Here is a 21999-nt window from a genome sequence, read left to right as displayed (position 1 = left end):
GCTTTATTTATGTCTCTATGAAGTTGTGAGTGTGGAGGGAGCAGCTACAGTTTAGCTTAGCCTAATCGATCAGTGCACTACGAAGCCAGTGCTAGACAGTGAACTGTCAACGGGGGGGAGCCCCGCCGGTCATTATCGGCCGATATTCACTCTTAATAGTTTGATCGGTGCTCTCTATAAAGGCCGATCAGGAGAGCTGGATCTGATCGATATGGGCATAAATGCGAGTGAAGTGTAACCGGACGCGAGAGAGAGATCAGATGAGCTGCTGAGTCTGACGGAGACACGCAGCTCTGCATGATCACCTGAAGCTCCGCCCTCTGTTTAGCGAGCTGACCGGACTGCGCAAAATGCGTATATGAAGCGTCATGCACGCAATAAATCCTACCCTCGTGGGGGCGCGCTCATGTGATTGGCTTAGACTGGAGGAGACATCTGATTGGCTATAGATGACAGAAATTACAAGTACGAATCGGGTGAGCGTCAGGGGAGTCTCAAAAAACCCACACACGAATGCACAGCGATCCGTGCACAGAAAGCGGTTTGTCTTTGCAGGTTCAGGGGATTTAAACGGAAAACAAATATGTGTGGATCAAAAATACATATGTAAAACTTTTTTCTGTGTTTGCTTTTATTTACATGTATATGAAACGGAACACATTTGTGTGTGCATTGAAAAACACAAGTGTGAATCGTTTTGCGGATCATGAAAAACAAGTGTGAATCCTTCCGTGTGCATGTGTGTATTATGAGACTGTTCTGAGCCCATAATATACAGCCGGGCAGGGGAGGAGAAACACAAGTGCAACAGGTGAACACAATCAGACAATTAGACACACCAGGGAAACTAACGACAGGAGGAAAAACACAGGGAAAAGGACCAGACAATATACCAAGAGGAAAACATGACAGGGAGAACAGCAAAACACCCAAAACAAGACATACAAAACGTGACATAACACAATAATCGTAAAAAAATGTTGCTGTTGATGTAAAGCTTTACCTTGAAAAGAACAAAGCTCACAATAAATTGATTGTTGCCTAAGACTTATATGTGACATTCTGCCATAGACCTTTGTTTTTGCACAAAATATATTTTTAGTGACATGTTCGTTCAATCCCATATACACAGCAGCTATAGCTCACATGTGCACCAAAAAGGTATTAGTCCGCTGCGAAAAATAGTCCCTAATAAATTGCACTACTTACTTCTGTTAAAGAAACTAACTCAAAAGATGACCTGTGTATGTGTGACTTGTTTTTAAGATGTAATGCTGGAGGAATGGGCTTGAAACTAATAATCTCTTAAGCTTAGCTCTTTATGAACAACTGTTGCCATTGGAGATTCATGCAGGGTTTTTCTTAGCATTAAAAGTCACTTAGCATAATTGAAAATAGTTTTATTGTTAAAGGTGACATTTTACAATTTGCTCTTACCAGGTAATGATGATTTAAATGGTCTGTTTTTTATCATCCAATATGATAGTCCTAGTGTTCAAGCTTTCTACCCTCGAGTGATTACTCCGGGATATTATAATTACCATAACATTTTTCTTAGTTAATATGGGAATAAATAATTCAGGTTATCAAATCACAGATAATGTCTGGGACAATAACGAGTGCAGAGGAGAGACTCTGTCTGTCAGCTCAAATAAAAACACCCCACTATTAATTAAACTGCAGCGGATAAAAGCGTTATTACTCTGTGATTCAAAGAAAGAACCTTCTCTGCTACCAGAATCCTTTCATATGAATAAGTTATTACCACTAATTGACCATAGCTGGAAGCCTGTAGCATAGGATGAGAGAGGAAATGATGAAACTATGAACTGTAGCACATTATTTTCATGAAAATGTGTTGCTGTTTTAAAGCACAGGGTAGAGCTTTCTTCCACTTCTCTGCTCTTCTCGCTCTCTTTTAATTCCCTGTATCTGCATTGAGCTGGTGTCTCATATAATCCTGTTAATTGACCCTGTCTTATATATTGTAACGGTATTTATATCATACACCTACAGTATAATGCAGTACGGTGCTTCTTTATTGTAATTGACAGCTGCCTGCCTACATGCAGCTGTCTCCTCTCATTCCCGCTTTCTCTTGCCTTTTCTATTCTTATTAACCATATTGTTTTTTCTTGCTTTGTTTTCTTCTTCTGACACCACTTGATATAACGTTTGGAACCTGCTAAGATCAACCTCTTTCTTTCTCTGGCACTGATTAATCTGTCTCCCTTTCTCCTTCCTCTTTCAGCTCCGGCAAAGTTTGTTCAAGCACCCCAGTCCATCGCTCGGCCCGTCGGCACCACCGCTATCTTCACCTGCCAGGCACAGGGCGAGCCGGAGCCCCAGCTCACCTGGCTGAAGAACGGGCAGATCCTGGAGCCCGGGGGCCACGTCAAACTCAGGAACAACAACAGGTGAGGACAAACATTTTCCCTGTATTCTTACGTATATGTAATCATATAGGAATTCCTTCAGATAGAACAATCTGAAGGACCATTGGGTTCAGAAAACAATAACCAAACAAAACTAGAGCTCTGCATTACATTTGGTGAAACTTCTCTTTTTCGGCTTTTATTCACATTTTTTTATTTAAAATTAAATTTGCTTAGCAAAGTTTATGGCATCATGTTTTTTAAGACGTTTGCAGTGCTAACATCTGATATACCAATGTATTCTTCATATTTATATTCTACATGTAGGTATATTTAAAACAGAATGGATAATTCCTATTAGAAGATATGTTGGTACCATTTTTAAAAAGTCACCCTTTACATGTATATTAAGAGTCTTTATGTCGTATTGATGGGAAATAAATAATCAACTTGTGTTGCAGCCTTATTAACCTCTTTATAAAGGGGGACTTATTAGAAAGTGGTTCAGTGATCTTATTATTATTTGAATCTGAAAATAGAACAATGATATAATCCACCACATAATACGAGCTGTCATTAACACAGCGCCGATCTCCTCTCAACCTTGACGACAAACTTGGACCGAGCTCGCAGAAGTAACATGGGTGTCAGTATTAATCACTGCTGCCTTGAGCTGATCATTGGCATCATCACATTTTCAATGTATCTGCTTAACTGTTGCCTCTATCACGGCAGCTGCTGGAATACACGCTTGCCAAGACATGAACCTCAATTTATTTGTGCCTTTGTATGCGAGCAGCGTATTGACTGGATGTTGGAGGCTTTCCCATGGCACTCCCCAGGAATGTCGTTAGGAGGAGGACCCCGAGACAGGCTCTGCTAGTTATCATTCCCAGTGCCACACACTGTAAAACTTGCATTCAGTGGGTTACAGTACTGTAGCTGGACAGAGATCTATCTTAGAGATAAAAGAGGAGCAATTACACATTGGATCTACAGTTCAGCTGTTGTAGATGCTGCATGTGAGTTGTACAGAGTGATAGCTGATAAGATGTCATGATCAATAGTTTTCCTTCACATGGTTTCAAGCACTTGAGTGTCCAGCCTGTTGCTATTACTTCTGGGTGTGTGGTTTTAAACTGTGACACTCCATCCATTAAAGTCAATTCTGCATTTATGCATTCCTGGATGTGGAAAGTTACGTTTCTCCAGTTCACCCTTGCAGCCAACCATCCGTGCATTTTGTTATTATTCATAAAAGAGAGATGTGAAGTGAATATATTGAAGTTGCACCCAAAAAAATCAATACTTGCACTCCGCAGCAGTGAGTGAAGGGGGCGGACACCTCCATCGCTCACACACACTGCTCCACTCCCACTTGCCTCCACCAGTCCATATTAGTCAGAGAGATTGAGCGAGGGACTAACAAAGGAGGAAAGAAGAGAGGGGAAGAAATAAATGAAAGGCCGGACTCAGACATATAAAAAAAGAGGAGAAAAAATGAACTGGTGGTCAGATGAGAAATGATGAGTCGGCAAGAAGAGCAAATGAGAAGAGAGGGAGAAAGATAGAGCGGGTTGAGAGAATCATAGTGTTTTCCACTTGCCACCATTAGTGTATGCTTTAGACCTGCTATAATGTGCATGTCATACATCATAGACTCTGCTCTGTGATTGGTTAAGGAGGCAGGTCTCAGCTTGAGATCTACCATTAGCTAATTATCTCATAAACTCAGCTAGCTGACCAGGAAAAGCAGTCAGCCATTTGGAGAGCAGGGCAGCGTGATGTGCATCTTTTTGTATTGTGTAGCTGAACTGTGAGGAGAACACAAAGAACACATATCAGTCTGAGTCGTTATCATTATCTCTATTGTCGTAATAATTTGTTAATAGTTTAATGTGAATATCAGTCCTATCCAGAGTGTTAACCCTGAAATTATAGGGTTATTATTTTGTTTTTGATAATGTTACTATTTCCTGGATTGCGTTCATTCGCAACTAACAATTATTCTAATCATTGATTAATTGCCGATTTATTTTATTATTAATTAGAGTTGTTTGGGAAATGTTGACTTGAACATCACAATGTCCCAAACTCCAACCCCAAACAAAAGTACTCTTTGTTTATTATAAATAGATTAAAGTAAATCCCAGCAAAGATTCGCATTTGCAAACCAGTAGGCTTCAGGTGTCATTTTTACTGTTTTGAATAAAAAAAGAATATGACATGTTTTCAATAAATTGGATCTGAATAGAGTAACTGATTTATGGGTTAGGGTTAAAAATGTGATATGTTACCAGTGAAATAATGTTCACACCTAGCGTGGCCTGGGAACAGTTACCAGAATTGTTAAATATAAACGTTTCCTCTCCCAAAATATAATTTAGTGGAATAGCGTTCCATGGTTAACATTTCATGTGCAGTACACACATTAGAGGAGAAAGGGGTCGAACAACCAACCCCCATGATTAAATCAAGTCAAGATTTTTAGATTATTTATTTATCATTGGAGCCTACATGCTCTCCCTGCGAGCTATAACCATCCGCTCAAGTTAAGCTGTATATGAAATTAAAAAAAATAACTTGAAGCCAAAAGAGCTATGTGGTGTGTTTTTAGTGCAGTGGAGGTCCTGAAAGGAGGGAAATTATGTGGCATAGGGCACAATTTACCTCGTGAACCAAGGCAAAACAGCAGTAATGATATGCAAATTGTATTCAACAGCTCTGGGCGGCACAACAATTCTGTTCTTATCTATAGATAGATATATATACTCTATCGGATACGGGAAGCTTGCATATAGTGAGTGCCGTGTACTGTACCTAGCAGAAATATTAATTAGTGTGTGTGTGTGTGTGTTTGTGTGTGTGTGTGTGTATGTGTGTGTGTGTGTGTGTGTGTGTGTGTGTATGTGTGTGTGTGTGTGTGTGTGTGTGTGTGTGTGTGTGTGTGTGTGTGTGTGTGTGTGTGTGTGTGTGTGTGTGTGTGTGTGTGTGTGTGTGTGTGCACACACACACAAAAGCACATACACACACATACTGTACACTAAGGTTTCTCCCTAAGCCATCTCTCATGACGCTGACCTTCAAAAGCGAATCGGACAAGGGAAGGATGGGGAATCGATTGTACATTTCATTCACACACATGCATGCACACACATTAATCAAAAAGCAAGTGAGCCCTGTATGTGCACAAATAGCCCTGTGGTGCATTCCATCATTCGTTTTGTGCACACGCATAATCAAACATGAAAATTCACCAACGTGTTGCACTATCTAGCTTCGTCCACACGCACTCTTTACACTCTTTACACACTTTACACAAACAAGGAAGACACAGCAACAGGAAAGGCTGCATAAGATGCAATGATGTCAGAGAAAAGCTAATAAGCAGCTTCTGTAAACAGAACATTATTGGGCCTTGTTCGCCAGGCTCCTGTGAAACATCCTATTGTAGCTATGAGAAGCCTGGATGAGAGCTGTTACTAATGATGTACTATAAGGACTTGCCTCACTATAAAGCCACTAACGCTAATACTTATAATCAAACACGTACAAGCTGTGATCTCACATCAGACAGTGAAATAATCGTTAGGTTGAAATCCAATCTGTGTTTTTTTAAAGTGATACTGTACTATTGACAAACATTTAGTTCTCTCTTGTGATGAATGAAGATTTAAAGGAAAGATCCCATAAACATTTGATCAGTTTACTCTCTTTCTGTAAATAATTTAGAATACATAGGATCCTTTTTGACACTGGTGTGGAGAGAGTTTAAGTTGTATAGTAAGGGAAAGAACATGCTTCAAGTGTGTGTGAGCATCGTGGTGTGTTTTATAATTAATGGCCAACATCTGAAGGAACAGGCTGCACACAAACCTGGACATTTCGTTGCAGAATCCTTTCAAAGGGCTTTCTTTTTTTCACTTTTTCTTCTCTTTCTTTTACCCAGACGTGCCTTTCTTGTTTGCGGCCCCTCTCTGTGCCCCACATCCCCCTTTCCTGCCCCCATTACAGAGAGCTGGGGCCTGGGCATTGGCCTTGAACTCTGACCCCGCCTGTAATCAGTCATATCCCTGGGCCCTTCCCTCCTCTCAGGCCAGAGACAGCTCATCGTTCCTCCCCTCCCCCTTTCCCACCTCTTCCTCCTGTTCTCTCTTTGTCCCCTTAGTTTTCTCCCCCTCTCCCTCTTGCTGAATCCACAATGGCCACGCTGGCTTTTGATGGGGTGCTGCTCAGAGACAACGGAGAGTAAACACAGCCAAACAACAGGCCCAAGGCCCCTCTGTCAGCCACTCCCCTGGCCCACGGCCTTATCCATCAATCTGTGAAGTGACCTTGAACTGATGAGTAAATGATGGTGTCAACCTGTCAGGATAGGACAGCTTGGCTCTGGAGATCATGTAAGACAAGCAAAGAGCCCAAATTCAGGCCATATACTTCCCAGACCTCTTCTTCTGTCTCACTCAGACTTCCCATCCTTCTTTTTTTTTCTCACGCCTTGTAGGGATCTTTGGTGGCCTTGCTCTACTGTTGAATATTAATGTATTGTACAATTCGGGGCAAAACTATTTATTTAAAAGCTCTTCTAAAAAATCATTATAAGAGAGATTTAAAGAGTCCCTTGAACCTTGTGTGGTATTGTCCTCTCCTTTACTGAGGATGTTTGAAAGAGAAACTGTTTTTATCTTATTCTCTTCTTTCACCTGTAGAAGAAAACAGTTGTCCAGACAAAGAACTTAACTTATAAGAAGTATTTTTCTTTGCAGTTCTAACTTATTTTCATTAACTGCATCTCGTAGTCCTTGGGTACTTACAGTACCCCAGGTTTTTCTTTTATCTTAATCAACAAAATTGCAATGCAGCCTAAAACAAATTATTCTAAACATCGAGCATCCATCAGGTCTGTCAGGTTTGACGCTATTCTCCTTTGCCAAGTTGTTTATAGAGTCTCTAAAAAAAACAAAGTATTGGTTCACACCCAAATATGATGCAAAGGTGAAACCAAAACACAGAATATTTCTTATCTTTGTAAAACATTAAAAACAACAAAAAACCCTATTGATCCCACATCTTAAATCATTTATAAGGGATATGTGAACAATATAATTTATAAAAGTTAAAATATACAGTATATCTCCAAATTACTTCTCTGTCTCTTACTCATATACTTATTTTCGGATACTCTAAACGTTGAAACCACTAAAGCTTTTATCGTTTTGGAATTTGGAAAGGAAGTTTGGACATCAGGTGTGGTATTTCATAAGCTAAACGTCAGCAGGATCAGACTGTGTATATTTGGCAATTCATGTATACATGTGTCTGTGTGTTCTTGCATGTGAGTGAGCACACATGCCGGCCGCTACTGAACTTTCTGAAATACGCAACGTCTTGTGAAATTTCCCTGCATTCCCCTCACACACCCATGAGGCCCGTCCAGGCCCGGTGGCATCGGGGCAGTGTGTCTCCGGGGCCTCTTTGCGGCGTCTGGTCAGGGCTGCCTGTCTGCGAACACTCCATCCATCGCTGATATGAAAGGCTGTCAGAAATGTGATGGTTGAGTAGTGAGCTGAGGCTGGCGACTGCTGCCACCTCAGGGGTCAGAGGTGAGATTGGCTCAGAGTGGGTGAAACACAGAGGGCCTCTCTGACCTGATAATTGTCCAGATTGAATCCACCTGGCAGAGCAGGGAGAATAATAACTCTTCCACCTCGCAGCGTATTCTGACCCAGATTAGAGACGTACAATAATTGTATCCCAGCCAGCACATCAATTTTGAAAAGCAAATGGAACGATTCTCTTCTCCATCCTGCCTGCTGACCCGGCACGGCACCCCCCCCGTCCTTACAAATTCATCCCGACATACCACGCTGAGGCTGGTTGGACTTCAGCGCCGTGTGTCGATAGCTGAAATGTCAATTTCTTCATGTCCAATTTCACAGGTCCAGAAGGTGGTCGGTCACAGTCCCCATGCACCGCACACGGCTGATATGTAGTTCTTTCAATAAATGCCATGCTTTCCCTCACGGGGATCAACCTGGCATTTCTTAATACATTTTAATTTAATACAGAAATTATGCTACCTGTCCGTCAAAGAAAGATTACAATCTGTTCAACAGGTTCTTAGAAATTGCAAGTGGCGGATTAGGCAGAATGCTGCAGGGTGTGGTGAACTCCTGCGGCATTCAATCCTACTGTTTCAACTTAAAGCACAGCATGAGAGCCAGGAGCCAGAGGGTTTTCCTTCTTTCAATTGAAAAGCGCTTCTGATCTCTTAAAATGCCAAAACCAAGGTATTTTAAAGCAGAGAAAATAGATAAAGTCAAGATACAAGCCCTTCAACATTGCCAAGGTATACATTATGTGTGCGTTTTCAATTTTCTCCTGCACATTTTACTCGATAAATACAGACAAAATGGCCATGATAGGAAAATGGCATGCAGAATTGTTTTGCGCCACAGGGTCTCATTTCAATAGTATGTTAAATGTTTTATTTTTGCCTTAGGGCAAATAAGAGGAGTGGAATTATTTATTCTCATCTAATAACACTTACCCAACATGCACACACACACAACACACACACACACACACACACACACACACACACACACACACACACACACACACACACACACACACACACACACACACACACAGCTTATACTTCTCCTATAACAGGAGACAGGCCAGGTGGGAGGGAGGGAAGAAGAAGCAGCAGTGGTACAGTAGAAAGACAAAGAGCAGAGTTGTGGATGTGCGACGTGAGGAGCGTCGGGTGGAAGAAAGGGAATATAGAGTGAAGGCATTGAGCGTGGGAGGATGTGTATGTGTGTATATAGGTATGAGTGATGAGGTGAGTACATTATGTGGGGATGGACAGATGAAAGGTTTCACTGATATAGGCAAATTACATTTTTTGAAATAGTGAAATAGATGTATCTACTCTGTGAGTTCGAGTCGAAGACGAATCAGTTTGAAAGTGCACGCTAGCCTCTGCATGAGTAGTGAGGATCTTCTGTGCACACTGCTGCTGTCTGAAGTGTGTGATGTGATGTGTGGCTCTTTCTGTAACTCACTCAAACACACACACACACACACACACACACACACACACACACACACACACACACACACACACACACACACACACACACACTTTTGACATGCTGTCACAATGTCACATTCATCTTCTTTGCTCTGTGCAGTCCTTTCCTTAGGTGTGAAGTTACAGTACATTCATTCAGTGGAGTAATTTATTTCTTGGAGACAAGTCATACGTTAGTTCTCAAGACATAAAACTATACAATCAAATGTGATGCTCTACTAGAAGAAGATATAAGTATACTTTCCTCAATAAGGAAAACTAGTCAAAAACAGATATCATTGTTATTGTTTGTTTGTGTTCTTTGTAATAATTTTTTCTCTTTGTACATACAAACAGTACAGACCGCTGTCTCATTTGTATGCAAAGATGTTGCTTTCGAATCTCTAAATGACAAACACTGGTTATGCATTGTTGAAACGCATTAAAACAATTTTTGATCAGAAAAACAGATATTAATTCAGTTTTAAAGAAAAGTGTCACAAGGGGATTTTGACAATTGTAGTTATGTAACAATTTTGGTACATAACATCATAAAATGTAATTAAGATTAATTTAAAATAACTATTAACATCATTTTAAAATGAACTTCTTTGGGTTTGAAAATTCAAACATCTTCTCTTTCATATTGATGTCAGAGAAACTAAACATCCCCCTTTTTCTTTTTTCTTTCCCACTTTGATTCCTTCCTGTCCCCTCTCTTCTGTCCTGCTCCTCTCACAGCACTCTGACGATTTATGGTATCAGCCAGGACGACGAGGCGATCTACCAGTGTATCGCTGAGAACAGCGCCGGCTCCACACAGGCCAGCGCCCGCCTCACAGTGCTCGGGGCCAACGGACTGCCCGGTGTGCCCTCCCAGGTGCGGGCCGAGGCCCTCTCCCCCTCCAAAATCCAGGTGTCCTGGAGAAAGCCGGAGCAAAACACGCAGGACATCATCGGTTATGTGCTGCACATCCGCAAGACTTCAGGTAGGGCTGCAATGAAGATCTAAATGGCTATATGCAATAAATTACATGAAAATAAGTCACCATTAGATATGATGATCTGATGAAACGCTTATACTGAAGTGATGTTGATAGACATTACTGACACTGACAGTGAGTGGCCTGGGGAAACAATTGGCGAGCAGGACTAACACACAAATTACAAATGGTGCCAGCATCCCTTTAATAAATGACTGTCACTCTCATCTCTAACGCTAAGTAAGGTGTTTCTATGATCAATTAAATGTGTCAAAATGAACACACAAGGAAGTGATCTCATGTTTCAAGTTGCATTTTGTTGTTAGAAAATCTGAAAAGGACCCCAGAGAGAAACAACCCAACAGCCCAATAAACAGTTTCAATTAATTATAAAAGAAACTCCCAGTGCGGGTACACTTCTATCCAATGCCAACTTACAGTGGCAGTGTAAAATCATAGAATCTAATAAATTACCAAAATTGTGTTTTTGCAACAGTACGAGTTCCTAGCCTCTACTATATACTGGGAAATAATGAGGATAATTAAATAACTAAACTTCATATATTTTGGCCTTGGGATCTATGAGTGTATTGGAATGATACTGTCTGTGTGTGTACATACATGTGCATGCCTGTTTACACACATGCAGTATGTTTGTTACAGCTTTGGGCAAGTATGTGTGTCTTGTGTGTATTTGTGTGGGGTGAGGGTCTCGTAGCGCCAGCTGCTGTTCTCCTCAATAGTTTCATCAGATGGATAATTAAGGGCCCTGGGGGCCAACCAATAGGATCTGTAATTACCCTTGCACGATGGTATGGCCCAATGGTTTGAGGGCTGGATGTAGATAGTGGTTATGGTTGGTTGTCTCTGAATTGAGAGCAATAAAATGCTTTAACACAGCCTTTGAAACTCCCCCTTTTGCCCCCTCAATCTCCTCTCTCCACCCTGCAATTCAGCCAACCATCATCATTCAGGCTCCCAGGGCCAAACTAGATTAGCTATTACCTAACGGAGCTGCTCTGATAAAACCAGCGAAATGGGCAATAATCATAAAATCATGACAGAAACAGATTGTATTTATTGTTTCCTCTCTTGATCCCATTTCCACCACTTTAACGCCTGCTCCTGCTTTCTTTTCCTATTTATGTGTTTTCAACCCATCGTCTTCCTTCAGACCCTGCGGAGATGGAGTATGAGGAGGCCCTCAGTAAAGCGACGCTGCAGCAGATCATCCGAGACCTGGAGCCCTCCACCAGTTACTCTTTCTACGTCAAGGCCTACACATCCCATGGGGCCAGCAAACCATCAGACAGTGTCACGGAGACCACTCACGGGGAGGGTGAGCTGGAGAAAGAAGAACACAAACACACAGCATATCTATCACCAAGAATAAACATGCTTGGAGGTTTGCAATATAGATTTGAACTGCTTGCTGAGAGTGGGAAAAATGAAAGATTTTGAGCTAGTAGTCATCACTTAACTGTAAATCTTACTAAACACGAGTAGTCACTATTCAAACCACAAAATATAAACTTTGACTATCATATTGTTGCAGAATTTTGATTAAGGTCTGTGTTGTGTTGCAGTGCCAGCGTCCCCTTCTCTCTTCACCAAGGTGATGAACAGCAGTGTTATACAGGCAACGTGGGAACCTTCCTCCAAGATGGGCCAACAACAGGGCTTCAGACTGTACTACAGAAGAGCCCACACTCCGATGTTCACTGGCCCCATCCTCTTCCCTCGCAACGTCACACAGTACAACATCACTCAGCTGGGTGAGATGTGTAGCTCGTTAGGATTTAGCTTTTTCAACCAACTGATCTCTATCTTTAAATCGTATTGTTATCTTCATTAAGAAACCTTATTTGAAAATTGTGATCTGGGTGCAAAAACAAGCAGCTCATAATCTCTATGCACAAACAAGTTATTTATGAATTTCAACAAAGAAAATGAGTGAAAGTGTCACAATTTAATAAATCTTTTAGGTTTAGTTGACTTAATTATTGATTTACCGTAGCTTAAAAGACATATCTGAAAATCTCTTTCCGTCTTTTCTTTTTGTGCAGATCCTTCTCTGGTCTATGAGATAAAGCTGTTCGCATACAACCAACACGGAGATGGCAACGCCACCATCCGATTTGTTTCTCTTCGAGAGGCGTTGGAGAAATCCGGTAATTGTCTGACACATCTTTATGTATTTACACACTGTCCTACATCACACCCAGGTCATCTGATTGTATTGCTCCTTCCTGACTTAGCTTTGTTTACACAAACTTTAATGAATGTTTGACTGTGAGGTGTGCTGTGTCTCCTCAGTGTTGGATGCCCCATGTGACTGTGTGAAAGATGAACAGAGCAAAACATCCACCACAGGCATCATAATCGGCATACACATCGGAGTCACCTGCATCATCTTCTGTGTGCTTTTCCTCGTCTTCAGCTACCGCGGCAGGTCAGTACAAACATCATGTGTAAACCAACAATAGTAGCAATTTAAATAACTTTCCAATAATGAATGTTCCAGGTTAATGTCTGCCTATCATGTGTGTGTGTAGCTGAGTTTCATGTGTGTGTGTTCATGTAATCCCCAGGTTAATGATGTGTAAGGCGGTTCAGGCCACCCCCCAGGCAGGGCACAGCGCTGTGCTGGAGTCCTCCTCCTCCTCCCAGAGGGCCTCTGGGCTCAACGGGGGTGCCAGGAGAGAGATGGAGGTCAATGGCAGCACAGCTGGGAAGAAGGTGGCCGACAGCAACGAGCTTGAGAGACTTTTCACTCAGCCCACCACACAAGATGCATGCATGGTGAGTCCTGGTTACGAGAAATGATATAAACTGAAAGCCATTCGGTTTTAAATGTGACATGATATTATAACCTAAGATGTCCAATGTTAACATCCAGCACAGCTTACAGCCTCATTTCCTGGTTAAAGTTTGACATGCTGCACGTGCTTTAACTGTGCACAGTCACGGTTTTCCTGTTCAGAGATTATTAACAACCTCACAGGAACATCCACTTTTACTTTAACTTGAAAGCTTGTTTTAAAAGCACGATTAAGTATAATCTTTGTATCTCTTGTGTTCTTGGCATTATCGCCACATTCTAATATCTCAGAAGTTACTTTGGTAAATGTAGTGTTTCTGAAAGCCTTGCCTGGAGCTGCAAAAAATGTAATAAAGTGTAGAATTTGTGATCTTTAAATCTGTTGTACTTTTATTCTCAGTCATGCCCGATTTATTTCCAAGAAGGCATGTTAAACCGCTCCATATACTTATTTATCTTGATCAGAAAATCCTATTTAGCAATATGTGTGAGAGGCTGAACATTATGTTTAATGGCTTTAATCCAGGCTTTAAAATGTGTAACACCTTTTGAGCAGAAACAAACAACAGTATATGTTTTTTTTACCTCTCTGAAATGTTTCAATCTTTTCCTAAAACCAAAATATGACCTAAAGCATTGTGTTTCTTTGGTTTAGAATAACTGCAGGTTCTAACACTCACTACTTATTGTATTACTACATTTAGGCAAAACCTTAGGAAGAACATTTGGCGTAGGCTAAAGCTACAGTGTTTTATACCAACCTTATTGTGTGATGAAAGCACTCAAAAATGAAGTCGAGGTTAGGAATAATGAGGATAAACAAAAGCCTCGTGGTGGCTGGGAACCTGCCATGTTTCCTGTCTTTCTCTACTATGTGCTCTCTATCTAACTCTATTTATAATGCATGTGTTTCAGTCTGACTCCTACGTGCTGAATGACACCCAGCTGTCTACGATACCGCTGGACGAGTTTGGGCTGGAGCGAGAGACGCAGTTCCAGGAGCGTCCTGCAGCCGGAGTGGGTCGGCAGGACTAGGGCTGATCAGGACGAAAGGCCCCTCACACGACACTGTCCACAGTGTCCACTTAGACTCTTCTCTCACTCAGGTTGACAAGTGTTTCCTTTCAAAGTAGTTTTTCCTTTTGTGCAAAGATGTTTTTTATTAGTAAGTTAAGAAGTTCTAGAGGATCTAGGACAGTATATCAGAGTGTTTTCTGCCTGAGCCCTCTTCTGGGGGTTGGCTCTTTCTAGCCAGACAGGCCAGTCAAACACTCTTTATTTTTTACAATTTGGTCTTTTGTTAATTTTCTGGTGTTGGGTAGCACACAGAATAGAGGCCCCAGAATGTCCTTGTTATACAATGATGATTTAATTTTTAATTGTTATAAATATATATATACATATATATCTTTATCACCTATATGTCAAAGTGGTTATAAGTTATTGGTCTTATCTCTACTTTTCTGTGGATGTCAAAGACTCCTGCTGCCTGCTCACACTACCAATGATTCCACCTTATCGCTCACAGAAGACCTCAGCCTTCGTCCAGGGACTCGATGTATTCTGTCTCAGGACATTGTTTCAGTGATATCAACATTTTAAATGAGGTCTTGGCCTTCATACAGGCTCTAGACTTGACTGTGTGAACCTTACGATTCAACAAAAACCTACCTCAGCCGGAATGAATGTGTTGCGGGAAGCTTTTCGGGACATGACCTTCCCCTGTGCTCACAATTACGTTACATGCGGAGGAACTGATTGGTTCAAAAATTAAAAGATCAGGTGCCGCACTACCTCAGATGTCAAGGATCGTCTCTCTTCTCCTGCTTGTTGAAGCAAAACGAACAAAAAAACAAGTATCCAACATAAAGCACTTCCAAATGCTGAAGTTAATGTTCTACCTCAAGATAACAATGTTAATGTTGTCGCTGTTGTTGTTTGTCTGTTTATTGCATAATGAAAAACCCTCTTTTCTCTCCCCTCTGTGAAATCCTGGTTTCCCTCTGTTGATGAATATGGCGTTTGTAGATACAATGTCAGTACCTCATGCAAGTTGACAGACTGATAACACTGTTGTATGAATTACAGTACGTTAGGTATGAATAATGTTGTTCCATTTTAACCTTTTTTTTTTTTTCTTTTTAAATGAGAAGAGCATTAGAGATACACTGCATTGCTAATGATCTATCCAGGGCTCTTTACTGCTCAACGAGTCATATTACATCATGTTCAATTGGACAACAGGCAAAATTATGTCATATGCAGACATCATACATGTGTGTTGAAATGGCGCTGATTGAATTGTGTCTATTTGTGTGAGTTTGTATGCAGATTTTTCTTTTTTTGGAATGAATGTTTTCATAGGTAGGCTATATGATTTTTGTATAACAAGAAGATTTTTAAGCACAAATCTTACCAAATCACAGTTGTTGGTGTATACTGACTTAAAGAAATTGTTCTGGTAAATACGCTTATTGCTGACAGTCGTATGATACCACTCATATTTTATCCAAGAAGCTACGGCTGCTAGACGATTAGCCTAGCTTAGCACTAGCTTAGCATGTACAGTGCAGCACATTTTCGCCCCTAAAATCACATTTAAATATTTAAATTACTGTTTGAGCACAAATACAATAAATGAGAAATAACTAAGGTATTAGTGAGCTTTAGAGGTTCTAGTTTGCAGATTTGATTAGACAGCAAGGTTGGCTGTTTCCCGTCATTCAAGTCGTTATGCTTAGCTAATTGAATTCCCTCCCAGCTCCATCTTCATACTTAGATGTTGGGAAATACACACATTTTCTTTATCTGTATATAAAGCTCAATTAATTTACCTATTAGGGGGGATTATGTGCTGGATTATCTATTGACTGTGAGCAGTAACTCCAACTAATCATAACATATTTAACGGACAGATGTGAGAGGTGTATTGGTCTTCTCTTACCTGATCAAAACAAACGAGTAAGCGTGTTTCCCAAAACTGTTCCTTTGATTTGAATGGGATGCAATGTATGTCTAACCGCATTCTGGATATTTTTTGCTGCAGTGCTCTTATTATAGTGATGTTATTTTCATGTCACATTATCTGCCTCCTTTTTTAAACAAAGTAGTAGCCTTTCAGACATGACAGTTGCTGGTCATGCTTGACTATTGATACTTTCTTCCTCAAAAAACACAACTGCTGCTCAGCCTCCTCCCTCCTGTCAACACTGACTGGTTTAAGTGCTTCAGGAATACCATGTTTATAATATCGCTGGATGTTGACGATTACAGATGTAGTGTAGAGCAGGGTGAGGGTGACTCTCCAATCACAGGGCTCCTTTCCCGGCTCTCTGTTTCTCTTTGTCGTCACATACTGTACAGGACTTGCTCTGATGCATCATGGTTACCTACCTCAACCCTGTTTTTGGCCTTTCTCTTAGGTCTTAATGAAGGAAAGACACAGAGTATGAACAAAGGATTAGAAGAATACACACATACGTATATAAAAATGTACATATATATATATTGCAATGGTCGCCACATGCTGGTCAGACAGGAAAAGGGTACACAGTACACAAACACAAAAGGAGGGAGAACTTTTTCAGGAATTTTATCTCGTGCACTTACTTTTATTCAATTTCATGCTTAGTTTCATGAGGATGTGAATGTGTAATTTGGTTAATTTTTTCTTTTCATATCACAAGCCTTCAAGCTGTTTGACTATATATTCTCTGTAAAAAGTTGATCACTGAATAAGTAAACTGGAAAACATAGAGCGGGTGGCACTTACAACTCCAACACTTACAACTCAAATTAATTCATTCCGTACTTGCTCCTTAACCTCAGGTAAATTGGTTATTACCTAAACCATGCTACATTTACGGTAAAAATTGGGAATTTCTGACAGGTGCAACATTTTCCACTTAGCAAAAACAAGCACAGAAGTATACAAATTTGACAAATTAGTCATTTGTTTTAATGTTTGCAGTGTTGACCTAAATGGTTATGTTGCCTCACTTCAGTGAAAAGCTAACATTGAGTTGCACTTTGCAAAGGCAACTACACCTTTATCTACATTTGTGGTGTTTAATCCAAGAAATGTCATTTGGTGTAGGTTGGTCAGCTCACTTGGTAGCTATTTGTCTGCCAGCTTTCCCCACGTTGCGTTTGCAAAAATAACAACTCTCTGCTATTCTGAGAAGCAGCAGAGCTAGCAAGGCTAGCATTTGGTGGTTTTACAGTTTTACCGTTATTGAAGCTGTTTAGTAAATGAAGCATAATGAGCAATGAAAATGTAGGAAATTGGAAAATTAATAATTGACATTCACCTTGAGAGTTGTTTCTGTCCCCACAGAGGATCACCTGCCACCCTCGTGTATTTTTGCAAACCTGCATTAGACACAGTTTCTGTTGTATTGATCACCTTCGGTACTGTAATGTTATGCCTTATGAATTTATTTGTCTATGCTTATTTGTTGGCAGATGTTTTCCCTGCATTCATTTATTGTATTTAATTGTACGCTCTGGTGTTAATATTATGTTACAAGTGTTGGAAAAACAATAGTGGTACTTGTCAAAATAGCAGAAACAAATGCTTGAGCCTAAATGTCTCCTGCTTGTATATTTGTATACCTACCAACGTGATATTTAATCTCCAGGGCTGCTGCAGCCTTAATCAGTGTATTTACTGTTGAGAGTAATTTCACTGGGGAAACAAGTGGTGTGCTTTTCTCTCTTCCTTCCTTCCTTCCTTCCTTCCTCTGTCCCTCTGTGTAATTTAGGGTTAATATCCTGCAGGAAATTGCCCACATCTCACCCGTGGATGTGACAGATTTTAGTGCCATAATGTTTAACCTGATTCACTGCGGATGTGGTGCAGTGACGATCATGTTTACGTGATAAGACTTCGATAGGTCAGGTTGTCATTTTACTGTTTAATATTAGAACTTGTGTGATTTACCGGAGACTGACTGGCTTCTGTAACTCCATCAGTAGAAGGAACATGATTCCTTCGCTGACACTGAGATAAAAGGGCCTTTGTCTTGTATATTTTGCAGCCTTGGGAAGTCCTATATCACCAAACTAAGCTCCTGTCAGTAAGCCAGCCTCTGTTTCTCTATTAAGGAATCCTGAACTTTGGACAGAGAGAGTGTATGCTCAGGGACTCTCTGATCCTTAGCGGGCCGCACTTGGCCTTCTGGACTTTACTTCATTTCCCTCTTTAAATTCTGCTAATGCCCAGTTAAGGGATGCCTTTTTTGTTGGTCATTTTACATAAATAAAATAAATAGTTGGCAGGATGATAAACATGTGTCCTCTTTTTGGCTGCTGTGCTAGAAACAGATAGGGACAATGTATCGGAAAATAGTTTAAATTCCACCTTAGTTTCCCAGAGTGTGATTAAAAACGTGGATGTAGGGATTAGACATAAACACAAAGTAACAATTTCTGCGAATATATAATATGTGACAACTTCAGGGAAATCACATTCACGTAAAACCTAAATGACTAAAAACCTTCTGTAGTTCTCTCTTTAGTATTGATATTCATTCTAATGCTGTAACTATTCACTCAATACATCTATAAATAAATCGGCATAACAATTGATTAACCATTTAACACATTTCTCAAGCACTAAATGATGGTAGACTGAATATTTTTGGGTTTTAGACAAAAAGTATTAAATAATTTATCTTGAGCTTCAAGCGAATAAATTGTTTGGGACTTCTTTTTTTACATTTTAGACTAATGTTTTAACTGTTAACTGAGACAATAGTTTACTGAAATAAATAAAGGTATTACATAAGTATTAAACAACATTAAAAAAAATATTAGTTGCATTTACATTTTATTCATACTTCTTCTCAGGTTCTCACAAAAAAGGCATCCTGGGCTGGGCATGTGTAGGATTTGTTTTGCATTGCCAGTATACAGTATGTCTCTAACTGTGTTGACTATACATGTCTGTGCAATTCTCTGTCTTATGCATTTACTGAACCCAGGTAACCAGATCAGAATGACCATATTCGACTGGTTAGACTGACATTGTCTCTGTATAATGTCTGTCATGGATGTAAAAATACAATGCTGTCAATGGTTGATCTCAAGGGCAAGTATGTTTTGGGTAACCTGAAATATTTTCTCTTTGGTTTCTCTGAAAGTCCAAAGCCTCTGCTTGAAATACATTACCTTTATCTGATATGGTATTGATCATTGTGGCACCAAATGATCACCCTATATGATTGTGAATTGATTACATTTCCGATGCATTTATCTCTATGTTGTTCTGCTCTGAGACCCCGATGACTGTACATGTCAAATAATGCTGAGTTTAAAGATTTGGAAGTGATTTATACTCTTGTCAAATGTTGATTTAATGTAAATGTACTTTAATGTTTGAGATCAGTATTATATTTTATATACCTCTGTCAAGAAAGCAGATTGAATCCAATGTGTTTAAAGGTAGTAGGCAGAGAGAACCCTACAGTAGATCTGCATGAGAAATTATGTAAAAGCTAAAGTGTTATTTAAGCTGAAATGAAAAGTGTTGGTTAGCATTATTGGACTTGTGATGGTAGCACTGTGATATTTAGACAAATAATGTTGTGAGCTCAATATGGTGCTATTGATGGTCACTGTCGGTCAATCTGTTTTGATGGTGTGTATTGATGAAAATAGGTTGAGTGACCTTTTTTCCGTTGATAAATCTGTCTTGCTCTCACTGATGTCTGATTATCACCTCATCTTCATCTTGTTTCCACCAGTCATCCTCACGAGTGACTCGGGTTGACATCCTGTCAGTCCTGTTACCTTTTAAACTGACAAGCTGTTTTGATTTTCCTTTGCAAACCCTCTTTGCTTAAGGACAATGTCTGTTCTGTATTGATGTCTGTTCTGATTGTCAACACTCTCTAAAGCAACTGGGTGATCCCTAATTTGGCCACAGATATAAGAACAAAGCTCCTGGGTCAGATCTACTGTGCATGCAGGTGATAGACCGCCCCACCCCCCAAAACCTTCCCTTTGAGGTTAGCGTCAAACATGAAGGTGAATAACAGCTTGTCAGTAAAAAACATCTTTGTTTAAGCTTTCAGAGACATGCATTGTAAAATCAAAAGCACCACATTAACGTTTGTGATTCTCAGTCTAAGCTTTGATCCTGCAGCACTGCAGGCAAAATAGTTTTATTTAGTCTAAAGATAAAATGATGCCAATATCTTGTTGCCATATTTAACCATGTAGGCGTAAGAATATCTGACCTGCTCTTGCCCAATGTTGCTGGTTTGTATCCAGAATTGTACTCATATGCATAAAATAGATGAACTGGGGTGAACTATATTTAATTGTTTATATTGTTAAAGATTAGATCAATCCTGATTGGTGCACAGATACCACCAGTTTTTAACTTTACTGGCATTGTCAACCAGGACATGACCAATGAAAGCATGGCTGTTATTTATGTTCACCATCTCTTCATAGATTGATATATTAACAGTATATAAGCTGTCCTGGTTGAGATGATATAGGACAGGAATCTTATCACACACAAAACTAGTTATGTATGTATAAAAAAATGTATGGCTTTTTTCAATCAGTCTTTTATGTATATGCTTTCACAGAAATAATTGTTGTCTTCACCTGCAGTAGAACATGTGACAGCAACAAAGGGCAAGAGAAGGCAAACGCTGTCAGACGTTTTATTCTAGCTTCAGTTTCTTTTAACGATACAACTAAATATTTTTGTGTCTATGCAGTTTATCATTATTTTTAAATTCCTACAGGGTTCAAATGTGGTGCCAGCCTGAAACCAAAAACCATATGCATATACCAGCTGTGTAAACTACTTGTTTATGTCAAAAAACAAGCCTCATCCATTGTGTTGCCTGCGTTCAATTAACAGATCGACCAGTTGGAACAAAGGAGCATAGATCTGTAAAGCCAGCCTATGATCACACATCTGTCTGTCTGTCTGCAGAGGTCACTGCCTCTGTCTGTCTTACTGTTTCTCCCACAGTTTAATTCAGGTCAATACGAGATGATTTAAAAAGCGTTCTCAGAGCATTGTCAGGGATCACTTCTGTATGTTTCCACAAATGTATGTTTCTACACTCTCTAGACCAAGGTGTTGAAGTTTAACTCTGTATACATATCCACATACAAAGTGTGTACTGTATGTGTGTATGTGTGTAAAAACATAGAAAATGTTTAGTGGTTTGTATTGTTTAAGGTTTCATTGTGCAAAACTGAATAAAAAACAATAACAGTGATAATAAACTAGCTCTAGAAATAAAAAGTCCAGAGATTGTCTTTATTTGTGTGTGTGTGTGCGTGTGTGTGTGTGTGTGTGTGTGTGTGTGTGTGTGTGTGTGTGTGTGTGTGTGTGTGTGTGTGTGTGTGTGTGTGTGTGTGTGTGTGTGTGTACCTAAGACTTGAGCTTGGTGGATAAAGAAGCGTAATGTACAGCACAGATGTGTTTGCTTGCTTCCTGTGGTCCTCTGAGATGCAGCAGATCAATCTGGTGCAGTCTCCCTACTTTACCTTCCTGCTGTACTGTTCGGCACATTAACTCATGGCCTGCTGGACAGACAAAGAGTATTGAGCATGAGGCCCAGAGCTCCTGGTCGATAAAGGTTGGTGCCGGACCTCTAATCACTGTGAATCCCAATGCGTGATTGAACTTGGAGACAAAGGGGAAGTCAGACATAGATCAACCTCCTCTTTTGGTCTCTGCTTTCAATCCAAAGACAATTCCAGTTT

At 40.1% G+C, this 21999-nt stretch overlaps 1 protein-coding gene across 1 annotated transcript in view; it reads left to right on the top strand.

Annotated features, from left to right (window-relative positions):
- Positions 1-21448, top strand: part of igdcc3 (immunoglobulin superfamily, DCC subclass, member 3) — a 59215-nt gene extending 37767 nt beyond the window's left edge. The window contains exons 7-14 of the mRNA XM_079666235.1: positions 2252-2417; positions 10198-10445; positions 11614-11778; positions 12026-12214; positions 12506-12610; positions 12756-12891; positions 13031-13241; positions 14176-21448. Coding sequence (XP_079522361.1) covers positions 2252-2417; positions 10198-10445; positions 11614-11778; positions 12026-12214; positions 12506-12610; positions 12756-12891; positions 13031-13241; positions 14176-14295 — 1340 coding nt within the window. The 3' untranslated portion in view covers positions 14296-21448. The remainder of the gene's footprint in view (positions 1-2251; positions 2418-10197; positions 10446-11613; positions 11779-12025; positions 12215-12505; positions 12611-12755; positions 12892-13030; positions 13242-14175) is intronic.
- Positions 21449-21999: the final 551 nt, after the last annotated feature.

This window comes from Notothenia rossii (genome assembly GCF_949606895.1).
Source record: "Notothenia rossii genome assembly, chromosome: 2".
In the NCBI taxonomy this organism is placed as follows: Eukaryota; Metazoa; Chordata; class Actinopteri; order Perciformes; family Nototheniidae; genus Notothenia; species Notothenia rossii.
Note: the sequence above shows the minus strand (reverse complement) of the source record. Positions and strands in the feature narration are given on the sequence as shown.